The 21,503-nt window shown below is 35.6% G+C and overlaps 2 protein-coding genes across 2 annotated transcripts in view; one reads left to right on the top strand and one right to left on the bottom strand.

The window, feature by feature from the left end:
* Nucleotides 1-33: 33 nt before the first annotated feature.
* On the top strand, nt 34-12,466 carry LOC125651306 (peptidyl-prolyl cis-trans isomerase B-like). Its single transcript, XM_048879880.2, has 4 exons — nt 34-197; nt 3,506-3,707; nt 10,300-10,419; nt 11,784-12,466. Exons 1-4 carry the CDS (start codon nt 150-152, stop codon nt 12,014-12,016), a joined length of 603 nt encoding a protein of 200 aa, XP_048735837.1. The 5' UTR covers nt 34-149; the 3' UTR covers nt 12,017-12,466.
* A 967-nt stretch (nt 12,467-13,433) lies between these two features.
* Nucleotides 13,434-21,503, bottom strand: part of LOC125651173 (VPS9 domain-containing protein 1-like) — a 19,434-nt gene continuing 11,364 nt past the window's right edge. Inside the window, exons 9-14 of the mRNA XM_048879760.2 lie at nt 21,320-21,405; nt 20,397-21,236; nt 17,646-17,845; nt 17,085-17,154; nt 16,581-16,685; nt 13,434-14,760 (exon numbers count right to left, since the gene is read on the bottom strand). Coding sequence (XP_048735717.2) covers nt 14,661-14,760; nt 16,581-16,685; nt 17,085-17,154; nt 17,646-17,845; nt 20,397-21,236; nt 21,320-21,405 — 1,401 coding nt within the window. The 3' untranslated portion in view covers nt 13,434-14,660. The remainder of the gene's footprint in view (nt 14,761-16,580; nt 16,686-17,084; nt 17,155-17,645; nt 17,846-20,396; nt 21,237-21,319; nt 21,406-21,503) is intronic.

The raw sequence follows: 21,503 nt of genomic DNA, 5'->3' as shown, positions 1-21,503 counted from the left end.
ATACCGTTTCGAGACTTTTATAAAAATTTGCATTCACATTAACTTTTACGACATACAAAAGCCATATTTTTGATCGTGTGGAACGTGGCAAGTCTATTTCTGATTGTGTGGAACGTGGCAAAAAGGCAGGCTGACATCAACGAAGAAATATGAATTTTTTGGTGGCATTCCTCTTACTAAATCTGCATTGTGTTCTGGTAAAATATTTATTTTTGTATATTCAAACAGAATTTTTGTTTTGACCTGTCTGTAATAAAGATGTTAACCCTATTTAGCTGTAGGGTAAATGTCAGTAATTTTGGATGACGCGACGGGAAATTCTTACGAAATATTTCTAAACCTCAAAAGAATGTATTGGTCCTTCTATCACTTGTTTTCTTTTCTTAATTTCGTTTCTTTGTTTACGAAAGAGTCTCAAAATTGACACTTTCGAATACCTATAAATTATAAATAGTTATTTGAACTTATTTCCCGTAAGGGACACCATATATGGCCATATATGATATCGGTCTATTCCGTCAAATTAGTCATAGAAAAATTGTATTTGCAATAAATACAAGTTATCCAAATCTTTGAAAAAAATGTTTTATGATAAATTTGAATGCGTGTTTTAAATATATATAGCAAACAACAAGTTCACACTGATTAATAAATAAAATGCTCTTTAAATACAGAACAGATTTTCATATGTCGATATGAGAATTTAGATACGGACACCCATAAAGGTGTGAAACAAATCATTACTTAAGACATATATGCAGTTGTTAGATATCCATGATTATGTTTGAGATTTTCCAGATCATACATATTGGTTTCAGTGGCGGATTTAGAGGGGGGCGCAGCCGGTGCGCCCCCCCCCCCCCTAAAATTTTCAAATTTAACGTAAATCGCGGAATCTTGTTTCGGAAAATGTACTAAACGATAAAAGAAATAATAATTTCTTCCACTCCAGGAGAAATAAATGACAAAATTTGGATTTCTTGAATTACTTTATTGGGAGAACTTAATTTTTTCCAAAAAACCCTTAAAATTTGGGTCATTTTTATTAATTTCACCTTATTAAAATGATAGAAAATAGTACAAATGACTAAATAGGAGAAATATTTCAAGCCCCATAAAATCTGGACCCCCACCAGGGCTTCTCCCTGGACCCACTGCCTCATAAAGTGGCGCCCCCCCCCCCGTAACCGCAATTCCTGGATCCGCCCCTGGGTTTGTGTGAGGGGGGGGGGGGGTGTGGATGTATCGAGTATAGAAGTTTAAAATAAATCATGACTAAGATCAACCATGACCTCTATATTCAAAATAACATAAAAGATCTAAATATTTTTATCAAAATTTTTTTTGGTCTTCACATAAAATATGGCCCATAAGAATGAATCTGAATCGCGGCGGCAGAGATGTACAAAACATTGTACATTTAATAATTTGATACTGTCCGAATTTACCGACCGATCGTCTGAAATTTAACAGATTTTGTCCCGTTTTACTTTTCCTTTTATCATTTCATAGAACGATATCGAATTTGGGAATTCTCTAGATTTTTCAAGGCCTAAAGTGTGGCGTTGATTAGAATCACTTTGCACAACGCAGTATGAAGAGTAAGTTGCAGGTAGTGCAAGAATGACTTGCACATTGAACCCAACAGTCTGAAATTACTGGCATTTGCCCTATTTGCTGCTTGCCTAGTGGCAATGATGCTGTACATGATCTTGTCTGAGGAGATTTTGATGCTCAATTATGTTATAAAATATCTTAGAATGTCAAGTAGTTCAGGGACTACTCCAGCATGCTAGAGGTTCACGGCGAGATACTTTTGACTTGGCGCCGCGTAACCGAGGTATATAAGGAGCGTAGGGACATTAACCAAGGCTCTTACTTGTAGGAGTAGTTCAGGGACATGCATATTAAACTGGAGGGTCCACTTGTTATAGAGATAATTAAGAAAATGCAAAAATAGGTTGGGGTTATTTTAAAATCTTCTTTAGAACCACTGACCGGAAAATTTTAAACTTGATTGAACGTCTCCTGACATAGTGTAGATTCAAGTTTGTTGAAATCATGGCCCCTGGGGGTAGGGTAAGGTCACAGTATGGGATCAAAGTTTTACATGAGATATATAGCAAATATCTTTTAAAAATCTTCCCAAGAACAGCAGAGCTATGATAGTCATGTTAATATGCAAGCATCCCTAGATAATGTAGATTCAAGTTAGTTCAAATCATTGCCCCTGGGGGGTAGGGTGGGGCCACAATAGGGGGTCAAAGTTTCACAAGGGAATATAATAATCTTCTCAAAAACAGTAGGGCCATGATAAGTCATATTGATAAGCAAGCATCTTCAGATAGTGCAAATTCAAGTTTGTTCAATTCAGAGGTCCCTGGGGTAATGTGGGGCTGGCACAGTAGGGGATCAAAGTTTTATATGGGAATAAACAGAAAATTAATTTTTACAGGAAATTCTTTTTAAGAGTAGCAGGTCCACACTAAATCATATCCAAATCAGAAGGTACCTAAGGCCAAAAAAATTTTAATTAAATAGTTTCTCGGGCAAAAAAATTTCAAATTTGACGAGGCAGGCAGGTATTATTTTTTTTTTTTTTTTTTTTTTTTTACTTGGCTGTAGCATGAGTTATGTTTCTTTTTTATGTTCATAAACCTTTTCTTTTTCATATATAGAATAAGCAATGGAATTTTTATTTCTATAAGAATAGCTACACATTAATTACATAAGTAATACTTAGTCTAATTATTGAATGTGTACTATTATTCTTAAAAACTTGTACATTAATGAGTATGCATTCAATAATTATTTGATCCAAAAAATACTTATGATTTGATTAAAACCTTTTGAAAGTTTTACAAAAATATCTATAACACAAGAGTTACTTCAGTAACATAGATAAACAACTATAAATAGAGAGAGAAAATCCCATGCAGTACCTTTTCAACGGATGTGGTGGGGCCCAAGAAACTATTGATTGATTTATTTTGGCATAAGTTGTGTGGTTTCAAGGTTTTTTTATGCCCTCGATACTAAAGTTGTGTGGGGGTAAATCTTGGTTTTATCCTGTTCGTTTGAAACTATTGACATCGCTTATAACTTTTGAATGGTGCATGATAGGGCTCTCATTTTTCATATGTGCATTTCGCATGACAAGACCTTTGTTTTGATACTGAAATTTTCACTGTTTGCATGATGTTGATCTTGGGAGTTTGACCTTCTTTTAAAAAAATCTAATCTAGAAGCAATATCTCTTGAAGTATTTAAGGTTGGACTTTCATAATTTGTAGCTAAATTCCTTAGGGCAAGACCTTATATTTTATACCATGATATTTTACCTTGGAGTTTGACAAATCTATGACATAAACACCATTGTCCACAAATGTTTTTACACAACCCTTGTATATTAAAATCATTAAGGATTCTTCTCTTGAGTTATGGGTAAAATAAGCAGAGTTAGACAGTAGCTATAACGTACATAACAGAATGCTTTTATTTCTAGGGGGCAGATTTAACAGTTGACCGAAAAGTTTTCTTTGACATTAAAATTGGGACAAAAGATGCAGGACGAATTGTCATTGGGCTCTTTGGAAAAACTGCACCAAAAACTGTGGAGAACTTCGCTCAACTTGCAGCTGGTACAAAAGGCTATGGCTATGAGGGAAGCAAATTCCACAGAGTAATTAAGGACTTCATGATTCAAGGTAATGTGTTCAATTGAATAAAAATCATATATATCAAAATACAAGAGGTATGACTGGCATTGCTTCAGGCTGGCATACTTTTCATGAAGTGTACTAGTCAATAGTGTTCATATTTTGTTTAAACTTCTCAATTTGCAGGACACTACATATATATTTAAAGTAAGAGACAGGACTTAAATGCAATGCTTCTGAATATTCATCGGACCCAACAGATATAATGAATTACGTATTTTCACAAACTTTATTTCTTGGTTGTCGTGATTTTCTCATAATTCAAATCAATTGCACAATTTTCATGAAAATGAGGAGCATAAATTCTGATTTGAAAATGGAATGCAACATGCCGTATTGGTTTGTACTGTGCAAACATACCACACCACTCATTTGTAAGTCAATTAGGCATCTTAAGTGCTGGTACATGCCTGAAAATTTAACAAAGCTATTATTGTACTGCGAGTCAGTAGATGGAAGTGGGATTTTATTGCTCCAAATGTGTGCAGTTGTATTTATTTTGGTATCCTATAATGGAAATTAATCATGATATCATATGATGGAAATTAATTATCACCTGTAATACAGTGATGAAGTTTTTTTTTAAAGAAAATATATTTAGAATATGGACAGAATTTACCAGTGCTTGGCACTACACTGTTCTATATAAGGTACATGTGCCCATTATTAAAAAGATATTTGCATATTCTTAGTTATTTTTAGAAAGCAAATTTTGAAATCTGCCAAAATGTGGAACATGTATTAATATGGAGAGCTTCACTGGTAAGGGTTGTATCCAACTCTTAATCACTTTGAAAGAAAAAGTATGAAAACAACAGACGCTTGAAAGCAGATCCTTTAAATTTGGATATACCTGTAGTATTTACAGTTTTTCAGGTAGATACTCCACTTTTATTCAAATAATTACCCTACATTCTGTTCTTTAATATCATAGAAATAAAAGTGAAATGTCTTTCTTTTTTTTATTTAGGTAACTCAGGTGACCTATTGCAATTGGTTGTCATTGTGCATCTTGCGTTCACAATTGAACATTCTTAACTTCTTCTTGATAATTACTATTCCAATTTTTTTGGGAGTTGAACTATGTTCAATCTCCCTGGGTCATCACGCACTTTTCTGCGCAGTAATTTGTATTGATTTGTATAGTGGTCGTCAGCGGGGGTTCTGTGTCAGCTGATTTACTCCTAGGTAAATCAACATAAACTTTTATAAACATCCGCCATTAAATAATCCATGTAACTTTTCTGAATTAATCTAATTTTGATAATTGACATGTAAATAAATGCAATGATATTGTATTCAAATCAATTTGAATACAAGATTTCGATCAAATTGATACTGATAGACATAGAAAAATAAAAGATAAGGTTGAAAATTGTCGTTTGTAGCACAGCGTCACCTATAAACATTGATAGGGAAACGAACGACAACTGCACACAAGCTCTATTGACACCGTGGCGCGAAATATCGAATATGGTACGAAACCTCAGAAAATTTACAAGAAATAACTCTACAATATTGTGTATGTGTATATATTTGGGTTTTTTTAAATTGATGTTACATGTAGATTGAATTAAAACACGTCATTCCCAGTCAACAACTTTCGATTGGGATCGGAATACGAAATAAAATTTCTTATACCCGGTGGCAAAGTGAAACTGCTTCATGCTTCAAGTTATTGAATTACGTAGTAATTGCACGTTACACATTAGAGAACTGTTCCTTTTAATAAAGAAAGTCACAAAATAGATACAAAAGGAGTGTACCTTATTCATTACTGTTACCTAGCTTTCGTCGACTATAATCTCGAAATGGCGTGTTTCGCTGCGCTTGATGATCTGACGGTAAGGTCCACATTTTCTACGTGAGTAGTGTGATATTTGTTTATGAATTTTTTGCGCATACATGGTATGTCTCGGCTAGGAATAATGGAAACTTTCTCACCTATGTATGTAAAGACATATTAATCTCTATTTTTAAAAATGTAGAACACTTTTATCAAATGACAAATGTTTGAAAACGCTTAGAGCCCCGATGTCAGAATTTCCTTTTCCAAGACATCAATATGTCAAATTCATTATCCTTTTTTAATAGTATGTACCATATTTTGTACCAGTTATCCATTTTGAATCCCCTATTACAATGGGATTTTGCTGCACTCTGTAAAGTTTGAGTGGATGTCATGAGTGTGTGTCAAACAGAAATTTTAAGAGCATGGGATAAGGTGCTGCCATGTATTACTTCACTATCAAAGTTTAACCCAGTTGCCACAATGTTGAATTTATGCTGCAAAAAGGATTGGAAATTGCTCTGGTCAAAACACATTGTTTATTTGTCTACAGATGAAAGAGACATGAGGATTCTCCCTCACAAACTGAAAAAAAAAAAATAGTTATGGATCTTGTACATGTATAGTTTATTAATCACTATAGATTTCCAGCATCACAAGTCTGATTCCACTATATGCTTTCCATACTGTCAGGTTCATTCACCCCCTGTTTGAGCCACAGTATAATATCCCAAATACCTTGGCAATAAATAACATTATTTGACTAGTATTTCATTTTTAGCGGAGTTGCGATGAAGTCGAACTCGGCTTATGATCTGATGAAGTGCCTTTGGGCGGGCAGGCGGGCACGCATCAACATTTCATTTCCGCACCATAGCTCTTGAGCAAATTATAGGATCTCATTCAAACTTAGATGGATTGTCACCCTCAGTAAGATGATGAAGCCTATCGATTCTGGGGTGACTAGGTCAAAGGTCAAGGTCACTGGCTATAAATAGACTGAAATTTGGAGAAAATTTTGTTTTCCGCACCATAGCTCTTGAACGAATTATAGAATCTCAATCAAACTTAGATCGATTAAGTAAAACAAGAAACCTATCGATTCCGGGGTCACAAGGTCAAAGTCACAGTGGCTATAAATAGACTGAAATTTGGAGAAAATTTTGTTTTCTGCACTATAATTTTTTAACAAATTATAGGATCTCAATTAAACTTAGATGGATTATCGCCCTTGATGAGACAAAGAAGCCTCTTGATTTTGGTCAAGGGTTAAAGGTCAAGGTCACAAAGGATTTAAGTCGGCTGAAATTTATGTACGCAAAATTTTGCTCCCTGCTTGATAATTCTTGAAAACTTTTCTGCCGATTCCCTCTATGCCCACTCCTTGCGCAACTCGGCTTGTGCATTTCCGATGCTCGACAATTTTTAATTTTTTTGCATTTCATTTATTTTGAGTTATTATACAATTATTTACCATTCCATTGATCCTCTACAGGACTGTAGTATACTCAGATGACAGTTTAGCATATTGGTCTACCTTTTCAAGTAATGAATCCTTAGAATTAGCTATAACTAGATTAAACTTGAATCAGTCTTCGAAATTAGCCGGTAGTCCGATGCCCGAGGCGTGTAAAATAACAGTTGGGCGTGTAAAACGTTGAACTTCAAGCGCCCGTCGGGCCTGTGGAAAATAAATACCCCTCTTTTCAAAATCATATTATTTTATTCGAAATCGTTATTGTAAAAATACGTGTCTCACTCTGTGAAATCAAGTCATTATGTTACGTAATAAAAACATGAACTGATCCCGAAGAAACAGTCCCGACCTAAATTACGCACTTCCGATTACAGGGAACCAGATGTAATGTCAAAGTCGTTTACGCGTTTGTTCCTATGCCGTTTCCAAACGGAAAAACAAGATGAAAATATTAACAGATTGTCAATGACAAACTGATAGTATGAAAACTTCCCTGTAACATGAACTTCTTGAAATATGTCGAGGGTGCCAAACCGGGGAAAAGACAAAAAACGACCCCAACGTCAGAAGAGAAGAAAAACTCTAAACAGAACTATGAACTGAAAAGGGAAAGAAAATTTCAAAAGCAATGGTTGATAAATCGTTCCTGGTTGAGGTTTGACGATTCGCAAAACCAAATGTTTTTTTTTCCCTTGCACTAGTATGATTGACATGATAACAAACATTTAGTACAGCATGAAGTTTTTAATGTGGTTTTCAAATCAAGATAAGTTTTTTAATATGACTTCCAAATTCGAGCCTGTAGAATTGATGGTGGGCCTGTAAATTTTCCAACTTGCAGGCCCACTGGGCCTGTAAGTTAAAAAGTTAAGTGTGAAGACTGTTGAATGTATATATACAGGGGAAAAACTTCTTCATAACTGCAAGGCATTGATAACCATATTGATTTGAATGTTTGGGCCATAATATGTGGTCACATTTTTCATGAGAATATAAAGGGGTGAAATTCTAGAAAACAACAACACGACTTCAGTTACTCGAGGAGCGTTGTGGCCCATGGGCCTTCCATTATCCATGTTTGCTGTTGTAACGCTTTGAAAAACAACAACAGTTGATTTGTATCTAAAATCATGATAATATTCAGTCATTTATCCCCCTACCCTTCCAGTACTATCTTTTCTAACTGAATTTCTACAATGTTCAACTCCCACGAGTACTTTAAGTACTTTGATTCAAAATTAGTATGAAGCATTTTTGGGACAAGGGGTACATATATTGTCAATTTCAGGACTCCTGCATCCCTGGGGGCAGGGCAAAAACTGCTGAAAATTGACCCAATTTTCATAAATCTTCTCTGCAACAGCACGTGTAAAAAAAAAAAACCAAAAAAAAAAAACCTGAATGCATAGTGATATAGAACAGGAAGGCTTCTACCAAAATTGTAAATTTCATGATCCCCAGGGTAGGGGTTCTGATCCCAAGGCGGGGCCAAACTTAGTATATAGTGTGTATGTGTAAAACACTTAAATAACATCGTCTTTAGTGCTATTGATACTAAATTGAAACTAATGGATATTTATAAAGAGCAGGTAGTCCTTTACCAAAATTGTAGATTTGATGATCCCAGGGTTTTGGTAACAGAGTAGGTCCAAAATCGTCAATTAATAAATGTGTAAACAATGAAAAAATTAAACTTCTTGATAACTACCATATTCCAATTACTTTCAAATTTTGTATGAAGCATCTTTGGGATAAGGTGGACATAAATTGTAAATTTCAGGACTCTTGCACTGCACCCCTGAGACCTTAGGGGCGGGGCAAAAACTGCCAAAATTGACTAATTTTCAAAAAAAATTCTTCCCTACAACCACACGTGTAAGAAAAACTAAATGTATAGAGATATAGAGGAGGAAGGCCTCGACAAAATTGTAAATTTCATGATGATGGTAAGGGGCTCTGACCCCAGGGCGGAGCCAAACTTGGTATATAGTGTTTATGTGTAAAACATATATTGAATGATATCTGCTTTAATGCTTTTGAAAGTAAATTGAAACTATTAATTTATATTTAAAAGGAGTAGGCAGTCCTTTACCAAAATTGTAAATTTCATGATCCTAGGGGTAAGGGTTTTGTTTCAGGGTGGTGTCAAAATTATTATATTGATTTGAAGGACTTCTTTAAGTTTGCTAATACTGTATAAAATCTAAATGCATATTTAGGAATAGCAGAAAAGGGTGTTCAAAAAAACAAGAGGCCCATGGGCCACATTGCTCACCTGAGTCACTTTGGCCCATATCTAAAGATTTTCCCTACATATTCGCATGTAAAACTTTGATCCCTATTGTGGCCCAAACCTACCGGGTTTTTTTCTCTCCCTGTAGAATCATGTCTGTAATAGGAAAACCTTGTAAGCAAAATACAGACCAATCTCCCAAGGGAATCTGGTTTAGAATAGGTCCTCAGCACCCCTTGCTTGTTGTAAGAGGTAACCAAATGGGATGGTCCTTCAGGTGAGGCTGCAAAAACCGAACCCCTGTGTCACAGCAGGTGTGGCATGATAAAGATCCCTCCATGCTCAAAGGCTGTAAGTGCCGAGCATTGGCCTAAATTTTGCAGCCCTTCACCAGCAATGGTGACGTTTCGCAGAATGGAGACCTGAAATTTTGTCAGAACCTCCCTCTCAGAGAAATACATAATCAGTTCACATTTCAACTTGATTGGTGCATAATGACCTACTTTAGGGCTAAAAGTAGGTCAAATAGTTTTCTGGATTTTTTTTTCAACATGGATACAGCTATTGATTGCACTGAAGGTCTAATGGGCATATATAGTACTCTTGTTGTTATGTTAATAGATAAATGAATTCAATCATCTATTTCTCTCAGAATAAATATGAGTCTTGAAAACAGTGCTATAATTCATGTGTGGAATATGCACTGAAAGGTATGATGATAATTGTAGTTGAATGTGTAGTTGAACATGCATGCAATAGAAATATAAATACTTAAACCAATAATGCAGAGGAGTGGGAGGGGGCTTTAAACCCAACCACTATGGAAAATTAAGATAGTATTTCCTCTACACTTCTCAGTAAACAACCTTTCAGATGAATTCTTACAATGTTTGCTGTCTATGTAGTATGTATCATTGTAAGGATTTTGTCGACTATGAAAGATGTCATACTTTACTGTGGATGTTCAGGTGACAAGTGGACATGCATTTGTTGTCCTATACTAAAGTGACTGTCAAGGCCCATAGGTCGCATTTTCAATGGCATGGAAATGTTAATATTCCACATCTTTATTATTTTACAGGTGGAGATTTTACAACAGGAGATGGAACTGGTGGAAAGAGCATCTATGGAGAATATTTCCCAGATGAAAACTTTAAGATTCCCCACTACGGATCTGGCTGGCTCAGCATGGCTAATGCTGGTATGCAAATCAGTATTGACGTAGAAGCCTTAATGTTGCACATCCACAGATCTTGACCTAGTTCGATCATCAACTATAGTAACTAGAGTTGAACCAAATGACGATCAAACTGCCTTTGTTCGAAACTGAAAGGGGCGTCACTGCGCATGTCTGGTCTACCACACAGCAAGCTGCAACCTAATATGCTTACAGAATGGTGAACTTTGGTAACCAGACATGCACACTGAAGGTCCGGAAGCAACTACTATGGTTGATGATCGAACTAGGCCCTTGAAAATTGGAAACAATGGTTTTAGTTCTATATGAGCTATAATCCTTTCATAGTGAATATTTGAGAATCAGTTGCTGTGGTCCATGGATTTTCAGTAATTTACACACACACACTTATATATCTTTATAAATCCACCAAGGGCTGAGTCATCAGTTGATCTTGTACCAACGCTTACAGTGTCGCTATGTGTACTCAATTCTGGTGACAAAATCGTGTTTGTTTTGTATTTTATGAGAGCCAAAATTTATACTTCTCTTAATTATTGTCTTAAAATTCTCATTTTACTGTCACCACTCCAAATGATAGTCTCCCATGTTTAATACCTTATTCATTGCTAAAATTATCTCAGTTGCCTAAATAACATCATCTTCGCTAGCGGAGTGGACCGAAAAGCCTTGGCTAGCGAAAGTGAATTGACACCCACAGAGGGTAGGTAGGATGCCAATGGTAAAGTGCCCTGGGTTTAAAAATAATTGATGATTTACGATATCCATGCAAGCTACAGGAATTTATTTGTTCCATTACCCACTTGATTGACAGCTCATATACACAATAGATACTTGAATTTTCAAAAGTGAAAGTTATGAAATAGATATAACAAAACCTAGATTTTATTTCAAGAGATCAGAAGCTCCAGAGATCGAGAGTAAATTTGATTAATAGAGAGGAAAATTGGGACTAAGACTTCACTTTCAAAGATTGAAGTTTGAGCCATTGAGATTTACTTTCATAGTAAATTTCTGTGTGCTTTATATTTAATAATATATCTTCATTTAGGCAGTTATATTTATCTAAAAGTTAATTGAAATCTCTATGCTTTGTAAAATATTTCAAATGCAGTGTGTATGTATGGATTTGATGCATCTTTAACACTGAACCTCATATTCAATGAATCTAAGTTCCAATGTTTTACGACTGCCTCATTGTCATGACATCATCGATGCTCATTTTTTGAAGTGCATGTAATAAAACGAGTAAATAAGCTAAGAGAATATATAAATGAGTAGTTCCCGAATGAAAGTAATATGCTTTGATATTGGGGTCATGTTTTAGGAATTGTGATAAATTTAAAGGTGCATGTTTTTCTCTTTAGGACCAGATACCAATGGTTCCCAGTTCTTTATCACATGTATCAAGACATCTTGGTTAGACGGCCGCCATACAGTATTTGGCAAAGTTCTGGAGGGAATGCAGGTTGTTCGTGCCATTGAGGCAGTGTCCACAGATGCTACTGATCACCCCACCGAAGATGTTATGATCGTGAAAAGTGGTGTTATACCAGTAGATAAAGCCTTCGATGCCACCCCAGATAATGCTGTAGAATAGATCTTTTTTCTGTGCTCAGTCTTTTTTCTCCTCTTGTGCCAATTTTGTCAGTAATTATGTATAGGTGCCTTTTTTGGATGCTTTATGGTTCAAATTTACATGGTCATATATTTGAGATGGACAGTTCTATTATTTAGCAAACTTTTGAGTATACATTATATTTGAATATACAGATATTCTTGCCAAATTGACAATTTTCAGATACAAGTTTGACTCCAGTTCACGGTAATGTAACATTCCTGTGTCTTAGAGATTTTGTGTAGTCTGGGAAAGGTATCAAGATCTTGTTGCATTATTTTTTCTTATAATGGTTTACAGTTTTTACTTTTTGTATATTTTAAAGTGCCAAAAATTGTTATGCATTTAATATCAAGAAGTTTTTGTATGAAGTTTTCTATTTAACAATATACTGAATCTCTGACTATAATTTTGAATAAAAAATCATTTTGATTCATGTGTTTGCCATTAGTATATTCAGTTGCATCTTCGCAAGCCAAGCTTCTGATTCGCTTGCTCTCATCTGGTAGATGAGAGTAAGCGAATCGGACACTTGGCTTGCGAAGATGATTCAGTTGTCAATTTAAGTTTTTCATCAGAACCACATATCTTTTGTGGAATTCAGCAGGTGATGTATGCATACACATTAATTGCTACAATGCATGCATGAACTGATCAAAGATGCTTCCAGCACAGTCCTGGGTGTTGCCTATTTGCAGACCATATGGACCCCCAAGCATCTGTACCAAGAGTTCATATAGACCCCAAGCACCTGTACCAGAGTTCATATGGACCCCAAGCACAGGTGTACCAAGAGTTCATATGGACCCCAAGCCCTGTACCAAGAGTTCAGGTTGAGACAAAAGATGCTCTTGCTGGAAAAACATGCATATATATATACATGTATATACCCACACACATTTTTTTTTTTTTGATCTTTAATTGTAATGATGAATGTGCTGAAGTTGTGAACAATGCACGCAAGAATCGGAATATAGTACGACTATAATGGCTAGGAATTTTAATAGAAATGGTATGTAAATATGCAAAATAAGTTTGTGTCTTGGAGATTAAATTTCGGTTTTGAAAATGCAAGAGGGTATTACATGTAACTGCAATACTTCACGCCAGCATACTATTCGTGAAGCGTTCAAGTTCATACTCTAGTGTATTTTCAGAAATGAAATTTATTTTATACAGTGTATATTAACATTCCACTTCCATTTCTGATGGAATTTCCAGCCATTACAGACATACCATATTCATTAGAATTGAAATTTAATTTTTAAATAACTGAACTTCCCCACCACATTTCGTACTCCAACGGAAAGTTGATTTTTGTGGTGATGTGCAATAAACTGAAGAAATTTTATGCACACAAACATTAATTGTACAGTCTTCTGGGATGACAATAGCCAAATGATAATTGGAAATGTTTATTTATTAAATATGAAATACAAATAATGAATCATTTCACAAACAAGTGGCCCATAGGCCACATTGCTCACCTGAGCAGCAGTTCTTAGCAATAAACAAGCTTGAGCTAAACTATCATTATACAAGCAGCTATGTTCAGGGGAAAAAAAACGTTTCAAAGGTAATGACTAAAAAATTCATTAATATATTAAACTTGACTACAAATTCATTAGTTATATGCCCTTTTAGATGGGTATGGCCTTTCACATTAACAAATTTCATCTAAGAACGCTTTGTTTTGATCCCTATACATTCACATGTAAAACTTTGATCCCCTATTGTGGCCCCAACCTAACCCCAGGGGCATGATTTTTACTTTGAATCTCCATGTGTCAGAAAACTTTCGTGTATTTCAGCTCTTGTTGCCCAGTGGTTCTTGAGAAGAATATTTTTAAATGACTTGACTATTTTTGTGATTATCTCTCCTTCGAAGGGGGCATGACCAAACTTGAATCCTTTTCACCCAAGGATGCTTTTTGCCAAGTTTGGTTGAAATTGGCCCAGTGGTTCTGGAGAAGATGAAAATGTGAAAAGTTTACAACAACGGACAAATTTTGATCAGAAAAGCTCTCTTCAGACTTTGGCTCAGGTGAGCTAAAACGTATAAAATTCAATCTGCACATATATTCATGTACTGAAAATATCACATATAGTAAATTCTATTGCCAGTAAACTGTTCTAATTCATGACATAAAACTAGCCCTGTGCCCCCCTTCCCCAATTCTGAAATTATTTTTGTTGTATCATAATTTCCCCCATGCTTTCATGCTTTTCATTTTGCATGGTGTGATCCAACTTTCTAAATAGCTACACTGAAAGAAGTCATTTTACCTTATAATACATGTATTAAATTGAAATGCTCCAAGACCTATTTCAAATTTATAGACATGGACCACATTTCTGTACTAATGTGAGTTGCCTTGATCAAGAGATATGACTCAAGCTCTGGACTGGTAACAACCCTACACCTTTTATTGAACAGTCATTCACTACTTATCTGGAGATGCTCAGAGACTGAATTATATTTCTTGACAGTAGATTTTAATTATTCTATGATAAAAACAAGTTGCAAATACAAAAATAAACTCTGCAAATGCCTTCCCCAAACTCACAAATGTTTAGAATGGGAGAGAAGGTTGGTTCACCATATATATAGGTTACACGTTTGGCACTATTCATCAGATGTGAGCAGTTGGGCACTGAGAGATTTCAGATACTGTAAAGCGGTTTGGACTGAGGTCAAACAGTACCCCTCCTCTCCCATAATGTACCTACAAAAGAAGGCAAATTCAATAATTAAACAAGATTTTTTTTAGAGTGCTCCCTATAACTAACTGCATGCAGACAGATCCTACAAGTAGTTACCAGTGCTTATATACCTCATGGGTAGGACTTAATGTAAGAAGAAATCTGATTGGTTTATTTGGTTGTGATTGTAGAGGATTAGGTCTAATATCACATTTCTCTGGAATAAAAATTGTGTTTCACTTTTGCTGAACCTCTCCAGCATTTCCCTATGATTCAATGACATCACAATCAAAATGTCTAGAGATTCAAATAAAGAGTATCAAAGTCCAGAATTCTGTTGCAAATGGAAACATTTGAAAATATTGGGTGATTTCATATAATAAACAATTTATTGCAAGAATTTTCTGGGCATACAAAGCTTTATTTAACCCCCCAAAAAGTTAAATTGCCCAGGGGGATATGATTTTGCTTAATTAATAGGTGAATAAAATTTCACACCCCTCAATATTGTGTAATTTATGTATACTACTACCTAACAGTATACATTTATTGCATGATAGTGAAGGGGATATGGAGAGTTATTCACCCAAGCAAATCATATTCCCCGAGGAGAATGTGATTTTTCTTGGGTAAATAGATCTTCATATCTACCAAACATTCATGCAATAAATTGTTTCTTATACTGAAACAAAGCAAGACACAAAATGCATTTGAAATTGGGATCTGGTCATCTAAACATTGTATGTAGCTGAGATTGACATAATGGTAGCACAATGCCAAAACGTATTGGAATGTACAAGTAACAAAATAAAGTGATATGATGACCATTTCTTATGTTTCCTTTCTACCTGAATGCTGATTACGTACATGCTATGTATCAACAAAAATCAGGTGAATTAACTGTATCCGAAAGCAGCATATAAACAAATCCCTTTATGCCTTACAAAGTATGAAAATTCACTTGAGTGATATGACTTGAATGTATTATGCTGTCACAACAAACGATGTTTACTTTGATGTAAATTTTATGGAAAATGCACGAGGCTCCCGAGGGATGAAATATGTATGATCAACCAGACAGATCGACAATAGTAGATGCACATATAGCAAGACACAAGAAAAAACAGAGGGGTAATCTATTCGAAAAACCGTAAACTTAGGAAACATAGACTTTACTTTCATAAGATCAGTAATTCATATGATGGAAGAAACTACTTTCATAAGATCAGTAATTCATATGATGGAAGAACAGGGCCGTAAATTAACCTTCAATTTGGAGGAGGCAGGAAATTAGACGCTGAGCACATTTTGTGCACACTGAACACGTTTCGTGCAAAATCCTTGATTCTAGGGCCTTCTAAGATGTTACTTGACTAACTCATTCTAAAAGAAAGATTTGGAATGCTTTTTAAGGGAGGTATCATGTTCTTAGTTATTGGAAACAACATAAATTCTAATGAACTTTAAATTTTAATTTTTTTTGGCTCAAAAGTTGGAGGAGGCAGCTGCCTCCTCCGCCTCCATGTAATTTACGGCCCTGGAAGAAACTACTTTCATAAGATCAGTAATTCATATATGGGAAGAAACTACTTTCATAACATCAGTAATTCATATGTGGGAGGAAACCTTGACAAGTGACTGATATTGTACTAATAAATGTTAGCAACAAAAAATATTGCCAAAACTTGCAGTTTGTAAGTGCATAATCTTGCAAAAGTAATAAAAAATAAAAATCTTGCAAACAAAACTACATCTTTAGCAAAACTTGTAAAAATATGGACAGTCATTATTCTTAGTACAAATGTCAGCAATTTATCTGTCGCCTGATGTTCTACATTCTTACCCCTCATGTATAAACTCCTCCAGAATGCTGCATTCTGACACAATCTGAGGAAGGCCAGTCCGTATGATTACGTAACTCAGAATGGGCAGCAAATCATCAGCCCCACTAAAATACACATTCAATAGTCATCAAAAGTTAAATGATATTCATGACCGCAATTTCAGTTTAAGCTACACAACTTTCAAAGGGTTTCCTTTATGTTGTAAATTGCTATCTGTCATTAGGATTCTTTTTCTTGTGGAATGGATAACACTCATGTACATATAGTTTTATCATTATTTGCTGATCACTAATTTTCTGTTTTTGAAAAAAATCACAAAATCATATGCTAAACTGTCCACAATTTATGTACCACCAAATTTTACTAAATCTGTATTATTGTTCTTTGTTTCATTTAGCAAAATCACAAAATTTGGTATCAATGAAAATTAATACAGCTGCAATATACATTGATTTGTCTGCGCCGTTCACTTTTGACAGTACATTGTTTTAAATGCTACTCACATACTGGGGACTTTTTCTGCATCACTGTAGTGTTCCTCCACACATCTACAGATCAGGCGAGACGATTTCACTGGAAAGAGGAGAAACCCCTGTATTTTACACTTCAAAGAATGGCTTCTACACATTAAAGATGACAACAATGAATTCACAGAAGTGTTAATTATTTCAGAATGGGACTGTCACAGAAATCACAAATCAATCTATCACTGTAATGATTAATAGATCTTGATAATTAAATACCTGTACTTTTCAACATTCTGTAACTAATCAATATGAGAAATTAGCTCAATAATTGCAATCATAGCCAAAAACAGAAAAGTTTGAAAATCTGAGAACTTTTCTAAAGCCTAAGGGCCATAACTACGCTGAAAGTAATTCAATATGGGAATGAATCTGAAATAACTCATCACAACACACAAACAATATACCTCAATATCTGCAACTATAGCAAAAAACAAGTCCAGAAAACCACAATTATGATGGAGGATGGGATGAAAGGCAAGAGGCAACACTATAACCCTGGTCATGGTAGGGCATAGTAATCATGTTTCACCTATTTACCTAAACTCTCTAATTTCCCAAGCAGAGTAACTTGTGAAGGAATTGATCTGAGCTCTTCAATTGCTGCTCTGTATGGAATGTAGGTCAGGTCTTGTCCATGCAACTGCAATTTCTTTTTAACCCCCAGTGTTCCAGGTAAACAGTTCATATGGACTGTCATAACGTGTGCAACCTGCAGCTCTGATGACTTGTTTGCAAACCTAAAAAAAAAAATCACTTAAGCATTATTGTGAAAATGTAATTTTTTGTGGTGGTTTGATTTTTGTGGTTGCTCATATCCATGAATTTATAGCCATGAGTTATATTTATACACAAGCAGTACAAGCAACCTCACTAAACAAACCATCCACATGAAACTTTTCAACAAGAGGCTCATCACACAGGCAACATCACTCACCTGGATCACACAGGCAACATCACTCACCTGGATCACACAGGCAACATCACTCACCTGGATCACTTTGGCCCTTTCATTGTTCAATTGCTGTGATTTTTAAGATTTTTAAAATAAATTTTTCAATTCCCGTGAAACAATTTGACTCCATATTGTGGCCCCAACCTAGCCCCAAAAGATCATATCATAACTGAAAATGAATTCATATAATAAAGAGTTGCCTCAAAACCAATATGACAAACATGATGATATCTTGCTATTCCGGACAAAACAAACGTCATAGATCATGGTATGATATAAAAGACCTTGACATAAGAAATCTGTATACAAAACACAAAAGATCTATCTTAAATAGTTTAGGAGATATTGAATAAGTCAGATTTTTAGTAAAAGTAGGTCAAACTTCCAGGTCAAGATCACACCACTACATCACATGAAAGGTCTTACCATAAAGAATGTATAAACAAAATATGAAACCCCTAGCGTAAATAGTTCAAGAGAGATTTTTCCTATGTATCAGAATATGTGAAACTTTGATCCCCTATCATGGTTCCACCCTACCCCCAGGGACCATTACCGTGTAGAATGCCACATGCGGTGACCATGATTGGTGTAGTGTGGGGTCTGGATACACAAACTTGGATCTACTCTATGTCAGGAAGCTTTCAACTAAATTTGAACTTTTCTAGCCCATTGGTTCTTGAGAAGATTTTTCCTATATACTCGCATGTAAATATTTGATCCCTTATTGTGGTCCCACCCTACCCCTGGGGGCCATAATTTTAACAAATTTGAATCTGCACTATGTCAGGAAGCTGCCCTGTAAAATTAAACTTTTCTAACCCAGTAGTTTTTGAGAAGTAATTTTAAAGATTTCACTATAAATTCGCATGTAAAACTTTGATCCCCTATTGTGGCCCCATCCTACCCCCAGGGGCAATAATTTTAACAAACTTGAATCTGCACTATGTCAGGAAACTTTCATGTAAATTTCAACTTTTCTGACCCAGTGGTTCTTGATAAGAATTCTAAAGATTTTCCCTGTATATTCACATGTACAACTTTGATCACCTATTGTGGCCCTACCCTACCCCTGGGAGGCATGATTTTAACAAACTTGAATCTGCACTATGTCAGAAAGCTAGTGGTTCTTGAGAAGACTTTTAAAGATTTTCCCTATAAATTCGCATGTAAATTGCGGCCCCATCTTACCCCAGGGGGCAATGATTTTAACAAACTTGAATCTGCTATGCCAAGGAGCTTTCATGTAACTTTAAACTTTTCTGACCCAGTGGATTTTGAGAGTTCCGTGGGGATCCAGGTTAGATTAGGTTCTCAGTAGTCAGTAGTCAGTACCCCTTGCTTGTCGTAAGAAGGCGACTAAATGGGGAGGGCCTTCAGATGAGACCATAGAAACCAAAGCCCCATCTCACAGCAGGTGTGGCACAATAAAGATTCCTCCTTGATCAAAGGCCGTAAGCACCAAGCATAGGCCTAAATTTTGCAGCCCTTAACTGGCAATGGTGACGTCTCCATATGAGTGAAAAATTCTCAAGAGGGATGTTAAACAAAATATAATCAATCAATCAATCTAAAAATTTTCCCTATATTTTCACATGTAAAACTTTGATCCCCTATTGTGGCCCCACCCTACCCCCAGGAGCCATGATTTTAACAAACTTGTTTCTGCACTATGTCAGGAAGCTGCCCTGTAAATTTCAACTTTTCTGACCCAGTGGTTCTTGAGAAGATTTAAAAAAAAATTTCCCTATAAATTTGCTATAAAACTTTGATCCCCTATAACGACCCCACCCTACCCCCAGAGGCAATGATTTTAACAAATCTGAATCTGCACCATGCCAGGAAGCTTTCATGTAACTTTCAACTTTCCAGGCCCAGTGGTTCTTGAGAGGAAGATTTTTAAATGACCCACCCTATTTTTGTGATTATCTCCCCTTTGAAGGGGACATGGCCTATCATTTGAACAAACCTGAATCCCATTCTCCCAAACATGTTTCATACCAAATTGGCCCTGCAGTTATGGAAAAGAAGATGAAAATGTGAAAAGTTTACGGATGGACAGATGGACGAACAAAATGTGATCAGAAAAGTTCAACTGATCCTTCAGCTCCGGTGAGCTAAAAAGTAAGGATACCGACACAAAATAGACTAATGAAAATACTTTATCCAATACTACATGAATTTTAACAAATAATAAAACCTCATATATATAAATTAGAATGGTAGATATTTTTACAGGATGATTATGTAACAGAAAGTCAAATTTACAAGGATTCCTACTCATTGCATACTTTGTATAGTGAACTGAGTATTCATGGGTTATGCTAACATAGTACCTGTACAGAGCCAACAAATATTGCCAGATCGGTTTGAAGAATGGCTCCTCCAACTGGGAATAACAGGAATCCCTCCCTTCTGGAGAATCCAGCTGTTCATAAACACAGATAAACATTTCCTGTAACTTGTCCAAGTAGAGGTGAACATCCTCGGATATTCCCTTCACGTGCCGCTTATGAGCCTCAATTCTCAGCCTCTCTATTTCCTCAGGATCTTCCAATGATTGAGTTGAATCACTTCTTTCCTTTGAAAATTCACTCTCTTCACCAGAACTGTTATTTTCTGTTGTTATTGATTTGTCCTGGAGTTCAGAAATCTTCTCACCTTCAGCTTTATCCTCCCCTTCTTCTCCCTCCTCATCAAATAAGTCATCCATGTTTTCTGCATGGTATGTTTCAACATCAAAAGAAAGTCTCTGGGCCATTTTCCCAACTCTTTCGTTTTCTTCCTCCAACTTGTGCTGTAGTTTATCACCCATCTCTACAGCTGTCTCAAGATCATCTCTAACATTTTCAGTTATTTCTTCCATTGTTCTACACTCACAACTAGAATGATTGCTCCCTTCATTAATAGACGATTCACTTTCTTTTTTTCTCAGATTTATGACTCCTGAACTATAATTTCTCTCTTCCTTCTCCAACTTTTCATGAGATTTCTTGTTCTTTTTGCCTTTCTCAAATGTGTCCTTGACCTTTGACTCTGGGGGCCACAAACTCTTATTCAAAGGAACAGTTACATGTCTCAACCCTTCTAGCTTGTCACAAACCAAGGGGTAGATTCTCTCATATATTTTGAATTGGTAAGCCTTTAACTTTTCTGTAAGGGGGTGATCTTTCAAACTAAAAAACATAGAAAACAAATTACTTGTACATATATTTTGAGAAAATTTCACCCACGGATAAATATAAAGGTTCTAGATTACCTGAAGACTGAATTAATGATTTTGCAGATGACAGACTGATCTGATGGGGTTTCTTCCAGTTCCCTTCGAATGTTCTGTAGCCATTTCTAAAATATTTGCATGCAAATTAAACCAAATTTACATTTTAATCTGCACAACAACAAAAAAACTGAGGGATTGGAAAGATACAAAGGTCTCCCAAACA

The sequence above is a fragment of the Ostrea edulis genome, chromosome 1 (assembly GCF_947568905.1).
Source record: "Ostrea edulis chromosome 1, xbOstEdul1.1, whole genome shotgun sequence".
Lineage (NCBI taxonomy): Eukaryota > Metazoa > Mollusca > Bivalvia > Ostreida > Ostreidae > Ostrea > Ostrea edulis.
This window is presented reverse-complemented; position numbering and strand designations above follow the sequence as displayed.

Bases quoted from the DNA above. Each gene is read 5' to 3' on its own strand.
- LOC125651306 (XM_048879880.2), top strand. From the start codon at position 150: ATGAATTTTTTGGTGGCATTCCTCTTACTAAATCTGCATTGTGTTCTG. The intron at 3,708-10,299 runs GTAATGTGTTCA...ATTATTTTACAG, and splicing joins TAAGGACTTCATGATTCAAG to GTGGAGATTTTACAACAGGA. The intron at 10,420-11,783 runs GTATGCAAATCA...TTTTCTCTTTAG, and splicing joins GCTCAGCATGGCTAATGCTG to GACCAGATACCAATGGTTCC.